Genomic DNA, 19,377 nt, shown 5'->3' with positions numbered 1-19,377 from the left:
TATGGTATATTTAATACCATCTTTTTGAAATCTTAGTAGGGGCAGTTAGTTGGGAACAAAAAATGAACAATCTTCAGACCAAGACTAAAGTCCTTTGGCAGAACAGAGTAGGGAAACTTCATGTACTACCTTTGCCCATATTACAAGTATTTTTTCCACCACAGATTCTGATCTTTGCAACTTTTGCAAATACCTTCTCTGCTCCCTGCCCCCCCTCGCCCCAACAAATTGATTCCCTCCAATGCAGAGGGCTAAAAATCTTCACTGCAAAGTTTCCTGCAATAAAATATGAACTTTGAGGCAAAGACTGTTCAATATTACTTACGGACAAGTCTAACTTAAAAAAACAAAATTTAAAACAACTCCTTAGAAAGGGACTTTACGCAACTATTTCTGGTTTGGCATTTACAAGTAAACCAACTGTTAAGTACATGTTTTGGTTGTCTGCAAATCCAGCTACTGACCCCCTCGCACACGTAAAATTAAACTTGGCAAAATGTGGACAGTTGCCACAACTAGGGAGACTGGCCATTTCGCTTGTCGTATGCTCTACACGTGCTGAAACTCACATAGTGACCTGCCCTGTGCTCAGGGAAGCAAAGCATGACAGACCACGTTAAACTGCACTCTCTTTGGAACAGCTCCAGTAAAATCCCCGGAAAAACTGACCTGAGCTCAGTTCTGAGATATATCAGCAATTTCCATGACTTCTTCCTGTCGACAGCCAAGGTTACACTTGCTACTTCAAAAATGTGCTACCCTGAGCAAGCAAGCCTGGGAGGCTCAGGTTTTGGCCCTGCCAGCGATTCACGCTGGCTGTGTCCAAACAGTATGACAAGGGTGTTTCACAGCTCTTGGATAAATATGTACACCACAGTCACATCCTGACTCCAAACTGAAGGAAATGCAGTGGTAATTATCCCCTCCTATAAACTGGCTTCTATGGAAACATAACGCGGGAACACAGGCTTGCTGTGGTCTAGCAGGTTCACCAGTCTGGATGATCAAGCGCCCAGAACTGCGGACCACACTGCCAAGCCGACCTGCCTCACCACAGGCAAGTTAGACCACAATTAAAGGAAAAAAAAATAGAAGAAAGAAAAGGACAAAAAGAAAAGAAAGTCCTCCTGAAAAGCTAAACATGCTACACAGAAAACTTCCTATCCCCCCTCCCCCCCCCACTACTGCCTATATACGGTCATAAAGCATAGGAGGTAAAGCTTTCTTTTCCGCTAAATGTAGGTAAAGCCTCAACAGGAGGCATAATAGCAATCTTGAAATATACAGGAGAGATCTGCAGAGAGGAAAGGAATCAGCTGCTCTTCCAGCTCAATGCAGATAGAACAAATAGTAATAGGCTTAAAGTACAGCAAAAGGTACTAAGAAGTCAGGAAAACCATCCAGCTAAGCTCTAGGATAAACTGATTAAGTAGGTTTGAATTCTCAGAGTATTAATTCATTCCCAGAATAGCGGGAAGGACTAGATCACTCCCGAAATCTTACAGCACATTAACTTTACAATCCTAATAAATAACATAGAACCTAGTCTTGGAATGACTTAGGTGTGCACTTGATTTTAAGCATTTGATCAATCTCATTGAAATCAGTGGTATTTCTCAGATTAAGCACCTCATTGAACACTGCACTGTCTTTTGTCTATTCTGTGCCACAATAGCAAACCCAACTGAAACCAAAACAGAATAAAAACAGCAATTTGAACCCACAAAACATGTTGTATTAATATGCACAGAATCAGAATTGATATGCTGAGGCCTCAAAATAAGCACTGAGCTGAAGTCACCTGCACTCCTGCCTACCCCACCATAGGAAGAAGTGGATTGTTTACAGAGTTGTTAGTTTTGCGAGAGGCTTGTGTGAAATGAGCCTCAGTCAACACTGTTTGATTCAACTTTGACCACACATCACCCTTTCCTGGACTAGGTTTTATTGCAACATTTCTGGTTTTGCCATGATTAAAACAATTTTAATAGAGTAACTATGCATCCCTTTCATGCACTGAACAGAAAAAAAAACCAAACAAAAAACCCTAAAAACAAGTTAAACAAGTTAACCAACAGGAGTTGCCCTACAGCGTTTACGCCATTAACTTTGACTGTGGATGTGCACAAGGCTCTTGTTCGTTTATCCACCCGTGGGGGGTAACACTCCATAGTCTTGCATTAGGGAAATCGGCATCCTAGAGTCAGTTCCCAGCACGCAGTCCGGAATGGCCCCTGACCTCAGAACAGGAGTTAATGACAAAAGCTTCCACAACCACCTGGCTACCTCCCTCCTACATGGGAGCTTATCAGGGACTTGGACTCCAAGCTGGAAAGAAGCTCCAATTTCTGTCTTGAAGAAGGTTCTGAAGCATCAGCGTTTGTTATTGCTCTGAATCAGAATGAGAAGTGCTTGTTTGGTATGAAAATATTCCAAGAGGAAATGTATTTTGTTTGACAATATTATAACTCCAATGGATAAATATAGCACAATTTAAATATCTTAACATAAGTCAAAAAAAGTAATGACAGAAGAACAAAATGAAATGGTTTTATCTTACTGAAAATATCCCCAGCACACCATAATTTCAAAATCATCAAAATGAAAACAGTTTCGATTTTTTTGACACTTTGGAGATAAGAACATAATGGAATTCAACTCATTCAACAACCTATTTTCCAGTGGAACACTTTTCAATCAAGAATGTTTAAGTCACTTCTATAACAACTTATACATGCAATCATAGTTTGCAGTCAACTTTAGCTTTAAAGTTAATTTGAAGATCCCACAGCAAAAACATTACAAGAAGTGCAGGCTTTTTTCCTGGCTGGGAACTTTGCTGTACTATTTGAGCCCGAGTGCTGGTGCCATAAACTAGATGAGTCATTTCTTACACAGCGTATACGTAACTTGCAGGAGTGGGCCCAACGTGGAGCTGAGTCAGAGAATACAAGGATCCCATGGCATTTTACACCTTTTAAAGAAAGTAGTTCAGACAGCTCGCAAATAATGCTGTCCCACTGCTGGTGAAATTGGGACAGTGACCCGCCCACATTTTGCAGCTCTGGGGCTGAAACAGGCAAGTAAATGGAAAGGTCTTTAGAAGTGACCAGGGAGAGAGGCAGTCTTAGGAGTCTGAGATTGCTGGGTGGGTCCCAAAATATTTGGGACAGCGGGTATTGGAGCACATGTAGGAAAATAATGAGGCTGGCACAAGGCAGAGGTGCCCAGAGCACACACATCTGTGAGAGACAGCAAGGTTCAGGAATAGGCATATCTTGCAAGTCAAGCAAGTGCTGCGGGGATAGGGCAACCTGATCTGTTAGTAAGCGCTACCAAACGCTGGCCGAATAGGTGTCCTTCGCTGTCTGGCAGCTGCTCTTACTATGGATAAGAAAGACAATAGGGAAAGTAATCTCAAAAATGAAACGTAAGCAAAGAGCAGAGCTATGCAAATATACAATATCCTCACCCTTTCGGACACTGAGGTTCAGTAATGTCCTCACACTCTTCTTCAACCCAGCTTGCCTCTCCTTAAAACAAATGAGTGCAATTTATTTTTTAAGACAGTACATTCTCATTGATAAATGTACATTTTTTCATTTTATTGGATGCTTTTAAAATTATATTATGTCCTTGCTCCTTTCATACAAATATGGGTACATATAAGAGAGACTGTAGGAATTTGTTGAGGATACTTACCTTTACATACAGCATAATAATTGACACAGCAATCTTTATTTTCCACACAATCATCTGAACAGGAACAATGATATTCTGGTCGCCTCTTCTCTCCACACCTGAATTTATTGCAGATCCATATATGGGCTAAAAAACAGACAAGAGACAAGGACAGCACAATGATTAATACCAGTGTAAGTGCAGAATTACTAAACTGAGTGTTAAGTTCTGTCTCAAATGTGTACTCACTAAAAAACAGTCCTGAGGTATCTCATGCATGCATAGTATTGCAAGCTTTGGCACTTTGGAAAACAGAAACACCCATGGCTAAATAATCAAAGTGCATAGCCATCTGAATACAATTATGCAGCATTTGGTTATAAATATCACAGATCAGAAGAGGTCAATGGAAAGAATCCTTTTTACAGACCTCCTTAAATATGGTAATTTACGTGGGTTTAATCTGGGAGATGCGTACTATAAAGAAGCTCCCAAACAACTCCCCTAGAAGAGCCCCAAACTTGAATCTGAATTTGGAATGCCTAGAAAACACTGAGCAGCAGTAACTTACTCTGACTTACTTTGAAGTCACAATGGATTTTACCAGTCACCATCAAGCACTCCAGCTTCATTCAGCACCTCTTAGGCATAGGTATAACTCTGCCACTATTTGAGACTATATACATAAGCTCACAGGAAGACCTACTGACTTCAACATTATCGCTGTTTTTAGTAGAGATTTTTTTTTCCTGAATCATATTGATTTTTCTGAACAGAATATTCCAATACATCGTATCATTTGAAGATGATCATTTTGTTGTATACACAAGTAGATCCTTTGCAGTCAGTGAGGATTAACATGAATGAATTTACCAGCTGAGTGAATACTTAAGCAAAGGTCTTAACAGAGACACAGAAGCCAAATCTAAATGTCTGAGAACAGTCAGTACGTGATCTTCATGCATAAAAATAGTTAACTGAAAAGAATACTGCATATGAAGCATTACGGCACAACTAAATTAGAGAACACACTGAATTAGTGTTACTACCCGCACTAACAGCTTCCCCTGTAAAATTTCTCCATGGTACTTTTCGCACCTTTGCCTATCTGACCTTTGCTTTCTGGCAAATCATGAGAACTGCTTCTCACTTGGCAATCATTCTCCACCAGCGCAATCTGTTTTGTCATCCTGCCTTGTCCCAAAGACCAGCACGTCACCCTTGCTTCACGCTCAAGCTGGGGAATAACAGGGCAGAGGGCCTGAGCAGCTGCGTAGGGAGAGATGGCAGCTTTCAGAGAGATGCTCTGTCCTTCCCCTTTTTTCACGTGGGCGGTGACAGAAAGATACAACATGCAGAATGCACTCCTATTCCTGGCTTGCCTGAGAACGTGGGAGTTGTCCCCAACACCAGGGACAACGCAGGTCACTGTTCTCTCACCCCCGGAGAGAGAACAAAAGGCTGGCTGAGACCTCCAGTTGCAGTTGTTCCTCCTCTTTCCACAGGGGAGGGCAGCAGCAGTCCCTCACAGGCTCTCTCCCCACCGGAGCTACGGGAAAGCCAGCCTACTGGCTATGTCAGCTGCTATGTACTCCAGCTGGGTGAAACACACGCTTTGTTTGCGTACAACCACAGCTGCACCAGAGCCCTGATGTTTCCACAGGAGTCCCCAGTAGTGCCATCACCGCTGCAACTCCACCCCTGGTTGCAACGGAGGGAGCACAAAGAGGGGGAGACCGCTGGCATCAGAACCACCCTGCTGTTCAGCAGCCCAGCTCTTGCACTCGCAGCCCACCTGAAAGAAGCCAGGGGTTGCGGCCACCTGACCACAGCAGTACTCACATGGGCAGAGCTGTCCCACGTCACAGAATAGGAGAGTTTGCCCCCACAGCTTTTTTCCCATCCTTACCTGGTTGTATACATGTTTCCTGGTAATCTAAGCAGCAGTTTCCAAGCTTGACACAATCTCTATCACAACGGCAGCTTCCAAAGGTCCTTTCAAAGCAACGACCTTTGCAGGTTTTCACTGTAATATTGGATAGCGTTAGATGTCAGTGGCTGAGCCCAAATCAGTCAACATGCAAAAGAAATGAGTAAGGTCAGTGTGTGGAATGACACAGCTGGTCATTCCACAGCTTACAGGATGGCTGCAAAAACAGTGACAGCCAAAGGAAAAGGAGAGTCTTGATCCAACTAAATGTTTATTTTCTCTTATTGAACAAAAATTTTTTTTCATCATATTGAACAGAAGGTTCTGTTCTGTTTTAGCAGGAACATGGTGTTTCATTATTGGCAGAAACAAGTGAAACAAAAGACTACAATTCTAATTGTGACTGTCCCTGCCCTTCTGTATCACCAGAAGACACGAGTACAGTCGTTCAGAATATGGAAGATCTCTATCGGAGGAAATCTGAACCTAGGTTTTCAACAAGGCTGCCCTAAAGAGTGAAACGTTTTTGCAGAGAACACTGATCTTCATTTTCGCATCTGACAGCGTTCCACTTTCTATAAATAATTAAACATTAATTAGAATCTAGACTGCATTGGCTATGCTTGCAACTCTCCCACGCTCATGCCCTGCTTGAACGACTGTCTTCATACAAGTCAGAGGAACCAAAGAAGCCCCAGTTCTGCATCCTGCTGTACCATGGTTAAGGTACTATTTCAAGACACAGGAAGGGCTGTTCCAAACCAGACACAGGAGATACAAACTTGAATGTACTGCTCACTGGCTTAATTTTTGTTCAGTTTTAATGTGGAAAAAACAGAGGCATAGCATTCTTCCACTAGACTGGGGTTGCCTGGGGGAAAAAAAAAAAAAAAAGAAACTGGTGATGTGAAGCATTAACAACACTTAAGTCGCTGGTCAGTCTGGTTCATCCTGTGCAATCACCAGAAAGGAATGAGGCGAATCCTTCATTCATTTGGCTCCTCTTCTCAAGATTCTTGAGATACACAATATTAGGAAAACGTGATAATAATGAGCCAATATGGCAAAGCTGTAATAAAATGAGAAAAAACCTAAACAGATTCTAGCGGGAAATTAATAATCTGAATTTTGGTTAAAAATCATTGCAGAACTGTTTGTTAAACAGATCAACTTTCAAATTATTCTAGACAGTTGTTCCCAAAGCGAAGTCTCATTTCCTAAAATATCTTTCGTAACCTTCTACCTGAAGAAACTTCACCACTGAAAAAACCACATATTTTTCAGGACAGAAAACAGCCAGAGGAATTCCACAAGGAACGTTTTCAGACTACAATTCTAACCAGTAAAAAAATAACTTTTTTTCCCCCATAATTGACTGGAAAAGATGAAAAACAAATGTTCCAGGACAACATGAAATAGAAATTGTTGGGGTTTTTTTTATAGTGAACTGAGAAAAGCCAGCCATGTGACATCACCACAGTGACAGTTGGGATACATGGAAGCTGCCAGACCAGACACTGAGTGCCAGGATCAGTTTACCTCTCAAGTGAGTACACACAAGTACTGAGTACACCTGAAGTTTATTTCCCAGTATTTTCATTCCCCTTTAACTGAAACTATTTCAAACAATGCATCCAATCTTCTTCCTGCAGCAAGAAAGGGTGGCATTCTGATAATATCAAAATTAATTTACAAAAAGGAAAAAAAAAAAGGAAAAAAAAAGGAATGGCTTAGAAATATTACCAAAAGGCATATTAGTTACCATCTTTTGAACAGCTAGGCTTCAGGCCAAATATACATCCTAGGATTGTCGTTAACATGCAGACACAGAGTACCTGTGGGACAGGAAGGAAAAGAAAGTAATCTTAAATGACCACTGAATGGTTTTGAAAGCCCTCATTTTCTCTATAACGCTACACAATTGTACCAAAATTGATAAACAGGCAGATTAGGAGGCTGGTTTCATTGCTTTCACAAGCAGTTTTCACTCACACAAGTAGTTATGTTGTTTGCAATTAATTACTGGTGCTTGAACATGAATATTCTCAGGACTGGCCCTGTGTATTTAATTTCTTATCAAGTTATTTAAATGTAGACATGATGATATATTTCTTTCTCATGAATAAAAAATTAAGATATTTATGGTTACACATATATCAATTTTATAGAAAACTTTCTTTGCTCCACTTCTTCCTTCCTCCTAGGTTGTTCTAAGAAGGTGAAGTTTTGCCATTGACCACAGACTACAAACAGAAGGCATGGCCCTTACATGATACCTATAATTTTCTTAGGCAGGAAAACCTTCTCCCACTTCCTAGTATCTAGTTCATACTAGATGTTGGTCCATACCATGGTAAGCAACTGTGGGATGTCACATTAGACTGACCACAGTGTCTTACACTGACCAGAAACTATGGCCATGTTTATTTTGGATTCTGAATGTAGTAAAGTTATCAAACAAGCACCAGATTGTCTTTGCCAGCGTTTTAGGGCAAAATCTAATGCCTACTCAAATACAGGGAAAGATTCCTTTTAATCTCATTAAGTATTGAATTTGGTTCATAAACTCTTCAGGAAAAGTGTATATATTATCATTGCATATACAGTAATTAAAGAGTCCAGGAAAGCCCACAGTGCACTTATGATGGCTACTCTATTCAAGCGTAGAATGTAATAAGGTAGTTTGCCAAAAGTCCTGAAAGAGAAGGCACTTTAATAATACAGACTTTCTTATTCAGAACTATTTGGGGAGGTATGGGTAGGGGAGAATGTACATGTCACCTTTCCAGTCATTGTTTTCTGAGGAAAAATTGCTTTCAAGCAATACTTCAATAATCTACACAAAGCCTCCCCCTTTTTTCCTCCTCCCCCACCAGCAAAAGCTGCTGAGTCAGTCTTTTGAGTATGATGCCTGAATTATTTTGTGATGTGGCAAAAACTCACCCCATTTTAAAATACACCTAGTTATTTCTCAAGCTTATTTCTTAAAAGATTGTGAACGCTTGAGTAAAGAAAAACTATTTGGGTTGTTTTTAACAAATATACAGTACACTAGACAATTTTCTTCACTAAGCAGTTAATAAAGACAGTAAGAACACAATTTCTGGAATGTGTAGCATTGACATTCAGATATTATTCTGGATTTGTGAGGTGCAAATTATCACAAACCATATTAATCAGTATCAAAAATGTTACATATATAGCATTCATGAAAAAAAAAGGGAATTATAGACTGAACCTGATGAAACTTTGTCCTAGAATTCTTGTCATGGTTTAATCTGGCAGGCAGCCAAATACCACGCAGCCACTCGCTCACTCCCCCCCCCCCCCCCCCCCCCCGGTGGGGTGGGCCTCAGCAACAAAAAAGAAGGATATGGAACGCTTCATGAATTTGCATGTCATCCTTGCACCAGGCAAGTCTGGAATCTTAGATTATTCAACGCAATGTCTAGCAGAGAAATAAGTACTTTTTGACTTCAAATCTATCTTTGAATTGACAGGAAAAGAAGGAAAATAATAAAAGAATGAGGGGGAAAAAAATCTTGCATTCTCATTGCACCCGGATACACTACAACTGACAGAAAGGTGCAAGTCTCCATTAATCCAGCTGTCAAGAATGAACACAACTGCAGAGCTCCATACTTGTGCTTTTTTTTTTTTTAAAAAAAAAACCCAGCATACTAATATGTGCAGATTCAACGACATTTTCTGTTAAGTCAGCATCAACAGTATTATCTTCCATGTAAATTGTTCTGGACCTTTGAAATCTTCCATATGAAATATCACCTTGCTAAGAGCAGGAGCATAGCTAGTACACATCAGATGCAAGATGGCAAAGCCCAGCAAAATCAGCAGAGAGCGCAAAATCCGTTATTGTCCTTTTAACTTATATATTATTTGGAAATTACAAATTGATTCATTTGTTTTTAAAAAGCCAACTTGAGAACATTTTCCTTCAGGGTGACGATATATTGCTTCTCTAGTCCCACTTGGCCCTGCTACTAAGATCAAAGAGTAGTATGTCCTGTGATGTGTAACCACAAACATGCTTTAAAACAAACAAAAAACACACCAACTGTAAGAGCTTTATTCCCATATCTTCAAATAGCTACATGACCTATGGGACTTATGCCACCTAAGGCATCCTTGTAACATTGCAGTGCCACTAAATGGACTATTAATATTCCCCTATGGAGCTTCAGTGTAGGTAATGCATGTTTAAAAAAAACCAGGAATTCAATTGTGACACCAAATTAACGTAAAAATAAAACCTAAATAAAACCCACTCCAGAGTAGCATTATACTACTTCCCGACTAGAATTGGTAAATCCTCACAAATAATTACTGAGATTTTGGCACCAAATGTTACAAGATCACAGTTTTGTACTGTATTCCAGATTTTCAGTATTACACCGCCATTAACATAATTAATTCCAACAAGCAAAAACATGAAAGGATTATGTTCACTGAGGCATATGAATGTTCTTTTGGATAGGAAATACTACAAAATGGTAACACGACCTGATGCAATAGTGCAACTTGTGTTTCCTGCAAGCAATACTCTGGAAACCTCATAGCATCACAAACCACAGCATACTACAAATGCTCTCTGTGTCTCTGCTACAAATCACTTCTGCTCTCAAATTTCTTATATATACACAAGGGTATACATGGTCCAGGTCCTTCTATAATAAGCGAAGATCTGGGAACTTCTATTGACTTATTACATTCAAGCTTTTGCTTTCTTAACATTAGTCCCACTAGCTTAAATTTTAGTCTTAAAAATATTTTACTGGAAAATACTAAAGCTTTCCCCCCCTCCTTTTTTTCCTTCCTTCCTTCCTTCAATGCTTAATAAAGAAGATTCACAAAAATGGTAAGCTTAGAGGCAAAGCATTTGACAATGTTCTGGGACAGCCAACTCTAACCTAGTGGACTATACCACGTAATTGCAGTTTAGTGTTTAAGGCTTCAAATCAAAGCTTTATACTGAGCCTGAATGACTTCAGTCATGTGGATATTATCCACGCAAATGGCACGAATGTTCAGCTGGAACAATGTGGAGCAACCAATACTGGCCAACAGCAGCAGTAGTCCTGACTAGGCACAGCAAGAGGTGTTACACTAGTAGTTGACCTATTGTCAGTGGAAAGGCTCTAAGATCATCAGCCCTGCAGATGATGAGGAATATTCAAGCTAGCTTTAAAGGTTGCCCAGGAACAGAAAGTCATCTCACTGCTGTAGCCCAAATGTGGACTAATTTACTTTGCTTCCTGCTATATGGGACCTCGCTGCAGGTAAGTTACTAATATTACCTGAACTATTTTACATACAGGTAGCTCAGGTTTGGGATGCTGCAGTCTGCTGTGCAAAGATTATATATTTTTTTAATCTATATAAAAACAAGTAGCTGCACATGTAGTTTAAGGTTTACTATCAATAACTTCATTAGAACCCTGCAGCATCCTGCTGCAAGCACCAGACTCAAATCTCTAGCGACTACCACATTGTCAACCTAATGCCTGCCTTCAAGGTTTAGTCTGTCTTTTTAAACAAAAGGAGGAAATCTTACCTGTTCTCTCTCTCTCTCTCTCCCCCATATTCTTCCCCTCAAAAGAGGAAGCAAGAATTGAGAAAAAGGTGCAATTAAGAAAGAATATGGGAATCCAACATTTAGTAGGAAGGCAAATAGAATTAAAGAAGCTGGCCTTGTTATGCACAAAAGTAGCACATGAACTTTTTACAGTCTGTAACTTGAGAGATTGCTAGGACAAAATGTCAGATTTTGTTTTAATATAATATCTGAGAAAAGTTTTTAAACCAACACAGTAACAACTGCAGGGAAGAAAATGTCCTTTTTTGTTTTAAAAATATTTTTTAGAAAGTTTGTTTTGGAATCAAAAAACATTGTCATCTAGGGATGAATCTGTCCCATCACTGCTTCCTTTACGTGGGAGGAAGCAATAAAAGCTTTGCTTTGTAAACATTATAGTGGTTGAGAATAGGTGGTTGAGTGTCTGGAAAACTGCAATCCCAAGAACATTTCAAAAGCCTTTTATTTTGAGCTGGGCAGATGGAAATACGATAACATGGTTAGAGAGCAGAATCATTTCCGTCACTCATCTCTAGAACTGCAGCCGAAGAGAATTTCTCAGCAGTGATTTCGGGGAGCTGGTGGAAGGGCCACAGAGCCAGCAAGCGCGCAGGCTGCAGACACCAGATCCCAGAGATTGGTCAACTGTGCAGGTCTCAGTGACACACAGAGAAATCTCTCACCAGCCTTAGCTACTGTCACCTTTCCTTTGCTATCGTATTTTACTCTTCCTTTACGCAATCAATGCTACTGTCCCTTTCTCTTCACTCTTCCCTAGCTCCGACCATCTCACCTCCCTCCCCTCTTCTATTCTGCATTTTCTTTGGCAGAGAATGTATTGATATTTCTTTTAAAGATTAGTCATTCTGAATTAAGTTTCTTTCTGTGTTGATCTTCCTCCCTCTTTGCCTACCACATACCCAGTTGCTTTCCATCTTCCCTTCTTCATCCCTGGTGTTCCACGGCCAACAAAACTTGTCACTCCAAGGTTGAAGGCACATCCATTAACAACTACGCAATTAACAAAGCAGCAATGCAAAGTAGTGGTTTTCCATTCTAATCTCCATGATTGACTCTCACAGTTGTGTCATGTCTATCCATGAAGGGAGAACGTCTAGACTGGGTCTCTAATGCCAGTATTACAAAAACCCATGGAATTTTCCAAAACCATGGGGAACCGAGAAGGGCATACTACGTTTTCACTGTTTTGTGCATCTAGAATAGATGACTAACAACCTGGGCCTTAACACTGAAATATCTTTGAGAAGGAGTTTCATCTGCAAAAGTATAAAGAACACAGTAATAAATAATGAATTTCAAGTAAGAACAGAGTCACCTTCTGTCTTTAAAAGGGCATTGTTAAAAATGCAGAGAGCATACTGTACAGAGAAAAAACCTTATCCACACTTGCCAGGGACAGTGGAACACTTACTCATGCTTGTAAAAGTTATTTTTAAACAGAGATAACCCTGCAACAGCTCAGTTTTATTCAAAAGCAGGAGATACTAATAAAGTTTACTAAAGTGAAAGGAGGTGGATACTTCACTCACACCAGTACAGCCACACAGCTAAATAAATCACCTAAAAAAACCCAAAATTATCAGCTCTGAAACAAGCGCACCACCTCCTTCTTGCACCACTTATCTCTTCTTTCCACATTTGTAAATACTTTTATGCTCTTCAAAGATTTGCTTCTTTTGATCCACATTCCACACCTAGAGCCCATGATGAGGAAGAGAGCTGCTGAGACTCTCAGGTCCTGGCTGTCCTGAAACACTGGTGGTGACTGAATTCTCCTGAAGTCAGTGGATGGAAAAGTTGGAGCTTACACCCAAAACCTTTTCAGAGCTAAAAAGATAATTTAATCTAAAAATGTGTAGGGATTATTATTTTTCTTCTCAACCAGCATGCAGAAGGTCTACTCTTGCTGTTTCTATTGCATGTTCTCAAGACTTATTACATACTATTGCAACCTAAGGTCATTCAAAGGACAGAATGTTTTAAAGGTAGCTCGAGGCACTGTAAGATATTATAAAAAGCCTTCATGGAGCTTACCAAAGAGTGATAACTTCATTCAGCAGGGAATTACCAGTAGAAGACATCATCATACTATAGCTCTCTAAATACCTTCCAAAACCATTCAAGGATCTGGTTTTTAAGAAGAGACAAAAACATAGAACAGAGTTAGCATCTGTCAGCTAGGATCAAAAATATTTTTCTTATGTTGCTTGTCCAACCATATAGGTACATATTCTCCTGAACGGCATTAATACATGAGCTGTTATCAAAGCACACACATTTCACCCCTGGCTGTTTTGTTTTTCAATGCATTTTACACCACAGGAGAATTTAGAGAGAAACTAAAGTGCAACTATATGCTAGCCAAAAAGAAGAGGAAATATAACATCTGGTTAAATTCCCAGAAAAGACATAGCAGCTGACTCTGCTATTTAATCAGCAGGTAGGTTTTTGTAAAAGCCTAAGGATAAACAGGACTGAAAACTGATCTTGATTTATGAGAAAAAGAAGTAAATATTGTACTTTCAAACACAATTATTTTATTTAGCACAGCAGACTATGAACACAGAACAAAGACTACCACATGCCATCTGCTTTAGTGGCAACCACATATGAACGCATGGTTACATAGAGAAGAAACTGTCAATATTATGCCAACTCAGACCTGTTGTCCAAACAAGCTGCACGTGACCCATGAGTAAAAGTAAAACTGGAGAAGAAAATATGGCCTTGAGCCATCTTCATGCTTGTCCTATTCCAAAAATCCTTTTTCAAGAATAAAGCTAAAGCTATTGCGATTTATAGTACTGTCATGAGACTTGTAACAAGAACAGTGTAAAAAAGGGTACTGGGTACTGACAATACTACTGAATATACCAAGTAAACCCATATTCACCTCCATTTTTCCATTGCAGATACTGTTGCTACTGCCACCAAGACAGCAACATTAGGCTGAGCAGGAAGACACAGCGACCTTAAAGAGCAAGTGAAGAAATCCTGTAAAACACTGCAAGAATGTAAGGAGTGTCAAAAATTGCAGATCCGCAATGGAGTACAGGAAGAAAACAGGACAAATAATGTTTCAAAGCTATTCACTATAGGTCTTTACTAAGCACACTGACACCGATCATAGGCACACCTTTAGTCCTGCCTCCTTTGGCCATTTTCCCAAAAAAAAAGCCAGGGTTGGCAAAGAGGCTAATATTTACCTTTCAATACAGCCCCTCAAAAAACAAAAGGCAGACTTTCAAATTTTGATGCTTCACAACATATATTTCAGCCAGAAGAGGACTCAAGAATTGGCCCACTTGATCATGCCAGAGATAAAAAGCACAATGGAAGATAAATGGCTGGGTTTGATTATTGACTTTTGTGTAAGCAGCTACAACAACATTATGCTTTTTGTTATTCTAAGAACAATAAACAAACAAAAAACCTTTAACACAAACTGCCCATTACTACCACATATTAAAAGGCATTTATATAGGCTGATTTGCCTATATGCCATTACAAAACAGAAAAACAAGGTTCACATTTACCTGAGTTTCTCCAGTAATGCAAATATTTCATCTTTTCTTATTACTTCCCTTTTCTCCTTAGCTAACTTATTCACTCAGCATTGAACAGTTAAACAATAGCCTATTTGCCAAAAGTCCTTATTTATACTTTCCTTTGCCCTCCACCACATTCCATTTACAATAAAATCCACTGTTGTTTTATAAGTGCACAGATGAGCTGTATAACACCTGTGCAGAAAAGGAAAGTATTTTTTGCTTTTCAGTGCAGAAAGTATATTTTTACGTTGTTTTGATATATTTCCTATGCTATTTTCAAAATACCATTCCAATATTGATCATTATAAAATAGCTTCTCTGAAAATTCTATCTACTACTGTGATGCAGCATATTGCCAAATTTTGTCAGACAGAACATTCTTTAAGACTAGCACTTATCCACTGCCCATAGCTTATGGTCCCAGTGATGTTTGCCAATATATTAATTTCTAATACTGGCTCCAAGGTGAGAAACTTTTCAAACCTTTCATGTTTTCAAAGCCTTTAATTTGCTCTACTCCTCCTTTCAGCTGAAAGCAACATGGCAAGTCAAATCAGAACAATTCACTCCTTGTGTAATTCTACTGATGCTAGTGAAAGAATGCCAAGGAAAAATTTTGAAGAGCAGAAGTTGGAAGGAAGCCTTGCATAATTTTTATATCTTTGGCCTTGCCTGAAATCTAGCAGTTTTAGCACAATAACTAAGTTGTTCTGAATTCAAGTTAATAATTATCTCTACAGAAAGTCTATCAATTTAAACTATTAATATGTTCCTTATTATTTTAGTACCTGAGAGCCTTGCAGAACTACATGGAGGTGGTGTTCAGTCCAAGAGCACACTCGCCCCTCCCAGGAGTTTGGCTGCCTGTGCTTGGGGCCAGTTCTCTGATACTGTTTCAGCTGTTGAGAGCACTGTTTGGGAATCCTGAACCAGCCTTCAAGACAGCCTCATCAACAAAAAGCTGGAATATGCCTCGGCTGAGTCTCCCCCACCTTGTTTTGGCACCTGCATATAGCCATCTCTCGCCTATGTCCCCTGCCTGAGCTGTGTTACAGCCACACAGCAGTCATGTCCATCCTGGTCAAGTACCCTATTGATCCAGACCCTGACTCAAACTCACGGACTTGACTTCAGACTTGCCTCATCACTGTTTACTCCTCTGGCAGTCTAGGCCATTGTCTGAATCTGGGTTAGCATCCCCAAACCTGCTTTGCTCACCTTGCTCAGGTACGGCGAGACTGTCCCTTGTCAGTGAGGCCACTGTCCACGTCTGCCTTGTTGTCACATGCAGGTTTACCTTCTCTTTCATCATGACCTGCCCTCATCTAGTGCCTGACAGGTAGACAAAGACTATTACTGCAAAATTAAAGAAAGGTAACGAAAACTCGAAAGCGTGGATTGAGCTTTGAATGCTCGAGCAGGAAGTCTGAGCACACAAGACACTAATCACAGTCCCAATCACCCACTTGTTTTGCCTGAACGGACCAAATGGCTGATCCTAGCACACTACAGCCTAAACCATCAGCAGATAGTCTACACTCAAATTCCTAGGCACAACGTGGATGTTTTCAGACAGGCTACCAGCCAGCAGCGTTGACAGAACAAGCCACGCAGCTGGGTGTACTTCAGCCGGTACCAAGCTTTGCACTCCAGCTGGAGTCCAGGAAGCCAGAAACATTCACGCACTGCACTCTGAGGGGTGACCGAAACCTCCCAGATGACTTAAGTCCTACAGCTCAGCTACGTAAGAGAGTATCTTGCAGCCTGTCCTAAACTCCACATGGGTTTGTCTATGCTGAAAGCAGTACCTAAACTACCCAGCTTAAAGTGAGCTGACATATGCTTAGCAAAGTCACAAGCACACCTTTGACTGTGGCACAGCCACACCCAAAGTCAACCTAGTTTGCAATAAAATTCAAAATGAATTCAATTATAAACAAAGGTGGTCCCTACTCTCCCTTGGTGAAGATTTTTCTATAAGTGGAGCTTTTTGTTAAGCATGGACAGAGCCTCAATTTCTGCCAGTGTTTCTTCGGATAATATTTTTTATTTCATATCAGCTTCTGTCATCTAGGATAGGATATGCTGACTAGCTCTGTGAAGTAAAGTGCAAGTAAAACAAGAATACAAATTAACCCTGGAAACCCTTCAGAGTTAAAATGGCTAAATATTTCTTAGCTTTTTACTGTATGAGAACAAGATTATTATTTTTGTCTTCAATACCAAACATGAAGGTACCCACTTGAAGAAGAGTAAAGAAATTGTGGGTTTACAGCTCCCTGCGTATAATAAGAATTATTTGCAAAGTCTTCCTTGAAAAATGAGTTGACTGAAGAGAAACACTAAAAGTTACAACAATCTTAGAATTCACCAAAACCCAAATTTTCTTTTGATGGATAACAACATATTTATTTTACGTATTTATAGTTACAATCATATTGTAATTACATGCATTTAAGCAATATCAACAGCAAGTGCAATTAAAAAAAAAATCTTTTGTCAAACACCAGTTTTTACTGTGTCTTCAGAATTCAAAACAAGCCCATTGGAGCTGGAGAGCTGTAATGTTGATGGAAGACAGGCAAGATACTGACTGTAAAACACCCTTGTTTCCAAACATTGGAATAGAGTTTCCTACAAAATATTAAAATATTGGAGATTGGCCAAGAACTGCTTTAATATTTCTGAACCAAAAGCGCTTCAAAGTCTATTTAAACTATGGGCATCCTGTCACCGACATTTTTTTCCTTCATACTTCACCAAAGGATATTTGATGCTAAAAAAATTAAATTGCCTAACAGTCTGCCACTGTTAAGCTCTGTGGAGTTTCTTGGAACACGAAAGTCCCATCTAAGGTCACTCCAGCACTCTCACAGGAGCAAGTAATTTCAGCAAGGACTACTTTTCCTTACTGAAAAAGGAAAAAAAGGCAAGGCACATAAAGCAAAACAGTACAAAGAAGGCTGAAATGGAATGATTTGCTGAGGGCCATAAAAAGACTGGAGGAAAGACTGAATATGGCGCCCAAGTCTCCCAAACCCAGGCACAAAGTACAGTGTCCTTGAATCCACTGCTTAAGAACTGACTGATAGCCATAAAAATACCCACGCCAAAGTTGGCTGAAGTTAATAACCATGTTCCAAATCACAAGGTTTGGGCACGAACACTTTACTGTCGTTGTCTTTCCTCTCCTCACGAGTTACATTAATTCCCGAGCCTGTATGATGCACACAAAGGGAAAATCCATGAGTTTGGAACCAGCTTTCTATGCAGTCCTTCCCCCGGGAATCAAGACCACATTGCAGCAACACAGCAGCAATGGCAGAAGACAGAGGAGTTCAGCCAGTGATCACACCCCTCTCGGGAGCCCGAACCCAAGAGCAGAACAAGCTTTTGAAGGGTCTGGGCCAACCCACTACTTCGACAAGTCCAACTCGTTTCCCACCTGCTCTCTCATTAACTGTTCCCCATCATTCCTTCTCCAACAGCAGATGTGGAAGAGAAAGTAAGATTAAGTTGACAAGTATATTAAATAAAACAATTAAATCGGTATTTTGCATCTTTTCTGGAGAAAGAATATAGAAATGCATTATTCCAAAAAAGTACTAGCCTATACAAAAGTTTCGGCATCCTCAAACATATTTAGGAGGAAAACCATCAGCATTAAAACAACCAAACAGGCATGCAGTCTTCCAGACACCTACATAAGAAAAGGTTGTTCCCACACCTTCATCTCTGTGAGGGGAAGAAAAAACAAACCAAACAAAAAAACCAAATGAACCTACAGCTATCTCCCAAATCCGGACACAGCACACCCATCTTTCCCTGTATGAGCAGAAAGTCGGCGGCTATGGGTTATTTTGGAAGAAAGTGGTGAAAAACTTTCAGGACTTTTATATAAAATATCTTGGTAGCCAACAGATCTCTCTTTTATAGTCAGACTCTCTCCTGACCGCAGCAATGGCAGCTATTAATTGACGAGAGATAGTCTCCACCCAAGAGAAAGTATCTCACTTATTTATGATTTATGGGGATTTATGATTCGGCTCTTACACTAAACTTAATACAGAGATCAATGGACAACTGGAAACAGACTTACAGAATCATAAGGCTAGAAGGGACCTCAAGAGGTTTTTAGTCCAATCTCCTGCCCAAAGTTGGGTCAAAACTGAATTCAGACCTGGCTGCTCACGGCTTTATGCTGTTAAGCCTTGAAAACTTCCAAGGGTGGAGACAACACAACCTGTTCCAACACCCCGCTATCCTCATCGCGATTTCCCCCCCCCACACCATATCCAAGAAAAAAGAACCTCTCGTTTCAATTTATGGCCATTGCCTTATTCTCCCACTGTGCACATCAGTACAGAGCCTGGTTCCATCTTCTTGATGACGTCTTCAGAGGTATGGGAAGGCTGCTGTTAGGTGTTCCTCACCCAAGCCATCTCTTTCCCAGGCTGAACAAGCCCAGGTCCCTCAGCCTCTCCTCACAGGAGGAGAGCTCCAGCCCCAGAACACCTTGGTGGCACTCTGCTGAACTCGCTCCAGTTGAATTGATCTTTCCTGTTCTGGAGGGCCCCAGCCTGGACACAGTATTCCAGGTG

At 40.2% G+C, this 19,377-nt stretch overlaps 1 protein-coding gene across 1 annotated transcript in view; it reads right to left on the bottom strand.

The window, feature by feature from the left end:
- The window catches only part of LOC104078124 (ectonucleotide pyrophosphatase/phosphodiesterase family member 1-like), a gene marked incomplete at its 3' end in the record, with an annotated part of 37,235 nt that overhangs the window by 14,322 nt on the left and 3,536 nt on the right, over window positions 1–19,377 (bottom strand). The window contains 4 exon segments of the mRNA XM_009579647.1: window positions 3,473–3,533; window positions 3,703–3,828; window positions 5,591–5,707; window positions 7,374–7,579. Coding sequence (XP_009577942.1) covers window positions 3,473–3,533; window positions 3,703–3,828; window positions 5,591–5,707; window positions 7,374–7,579 — 510 coding nt within the window.

The sequence above is a fragment of the Fulmarus glacialis genome, unplaced genomic scaffold (genome assembly GCF_000690835.1).
Source record: "Fulmarus glacialis isolate BGI_N327 unplaced genomic scaffold, ASM69083v1 scaffold7146, whole genome shotgun sequence".
NCBI classification, from domain to species: Eukaryota; Metazoa; Chordata; class Aves; order Procellariiformes; family Procellariidae; genus Fulmarus; species Fulmarus glacialis.
This window is presented reverse-complemented; position numbering and strand designations above follow the sequence as displayed.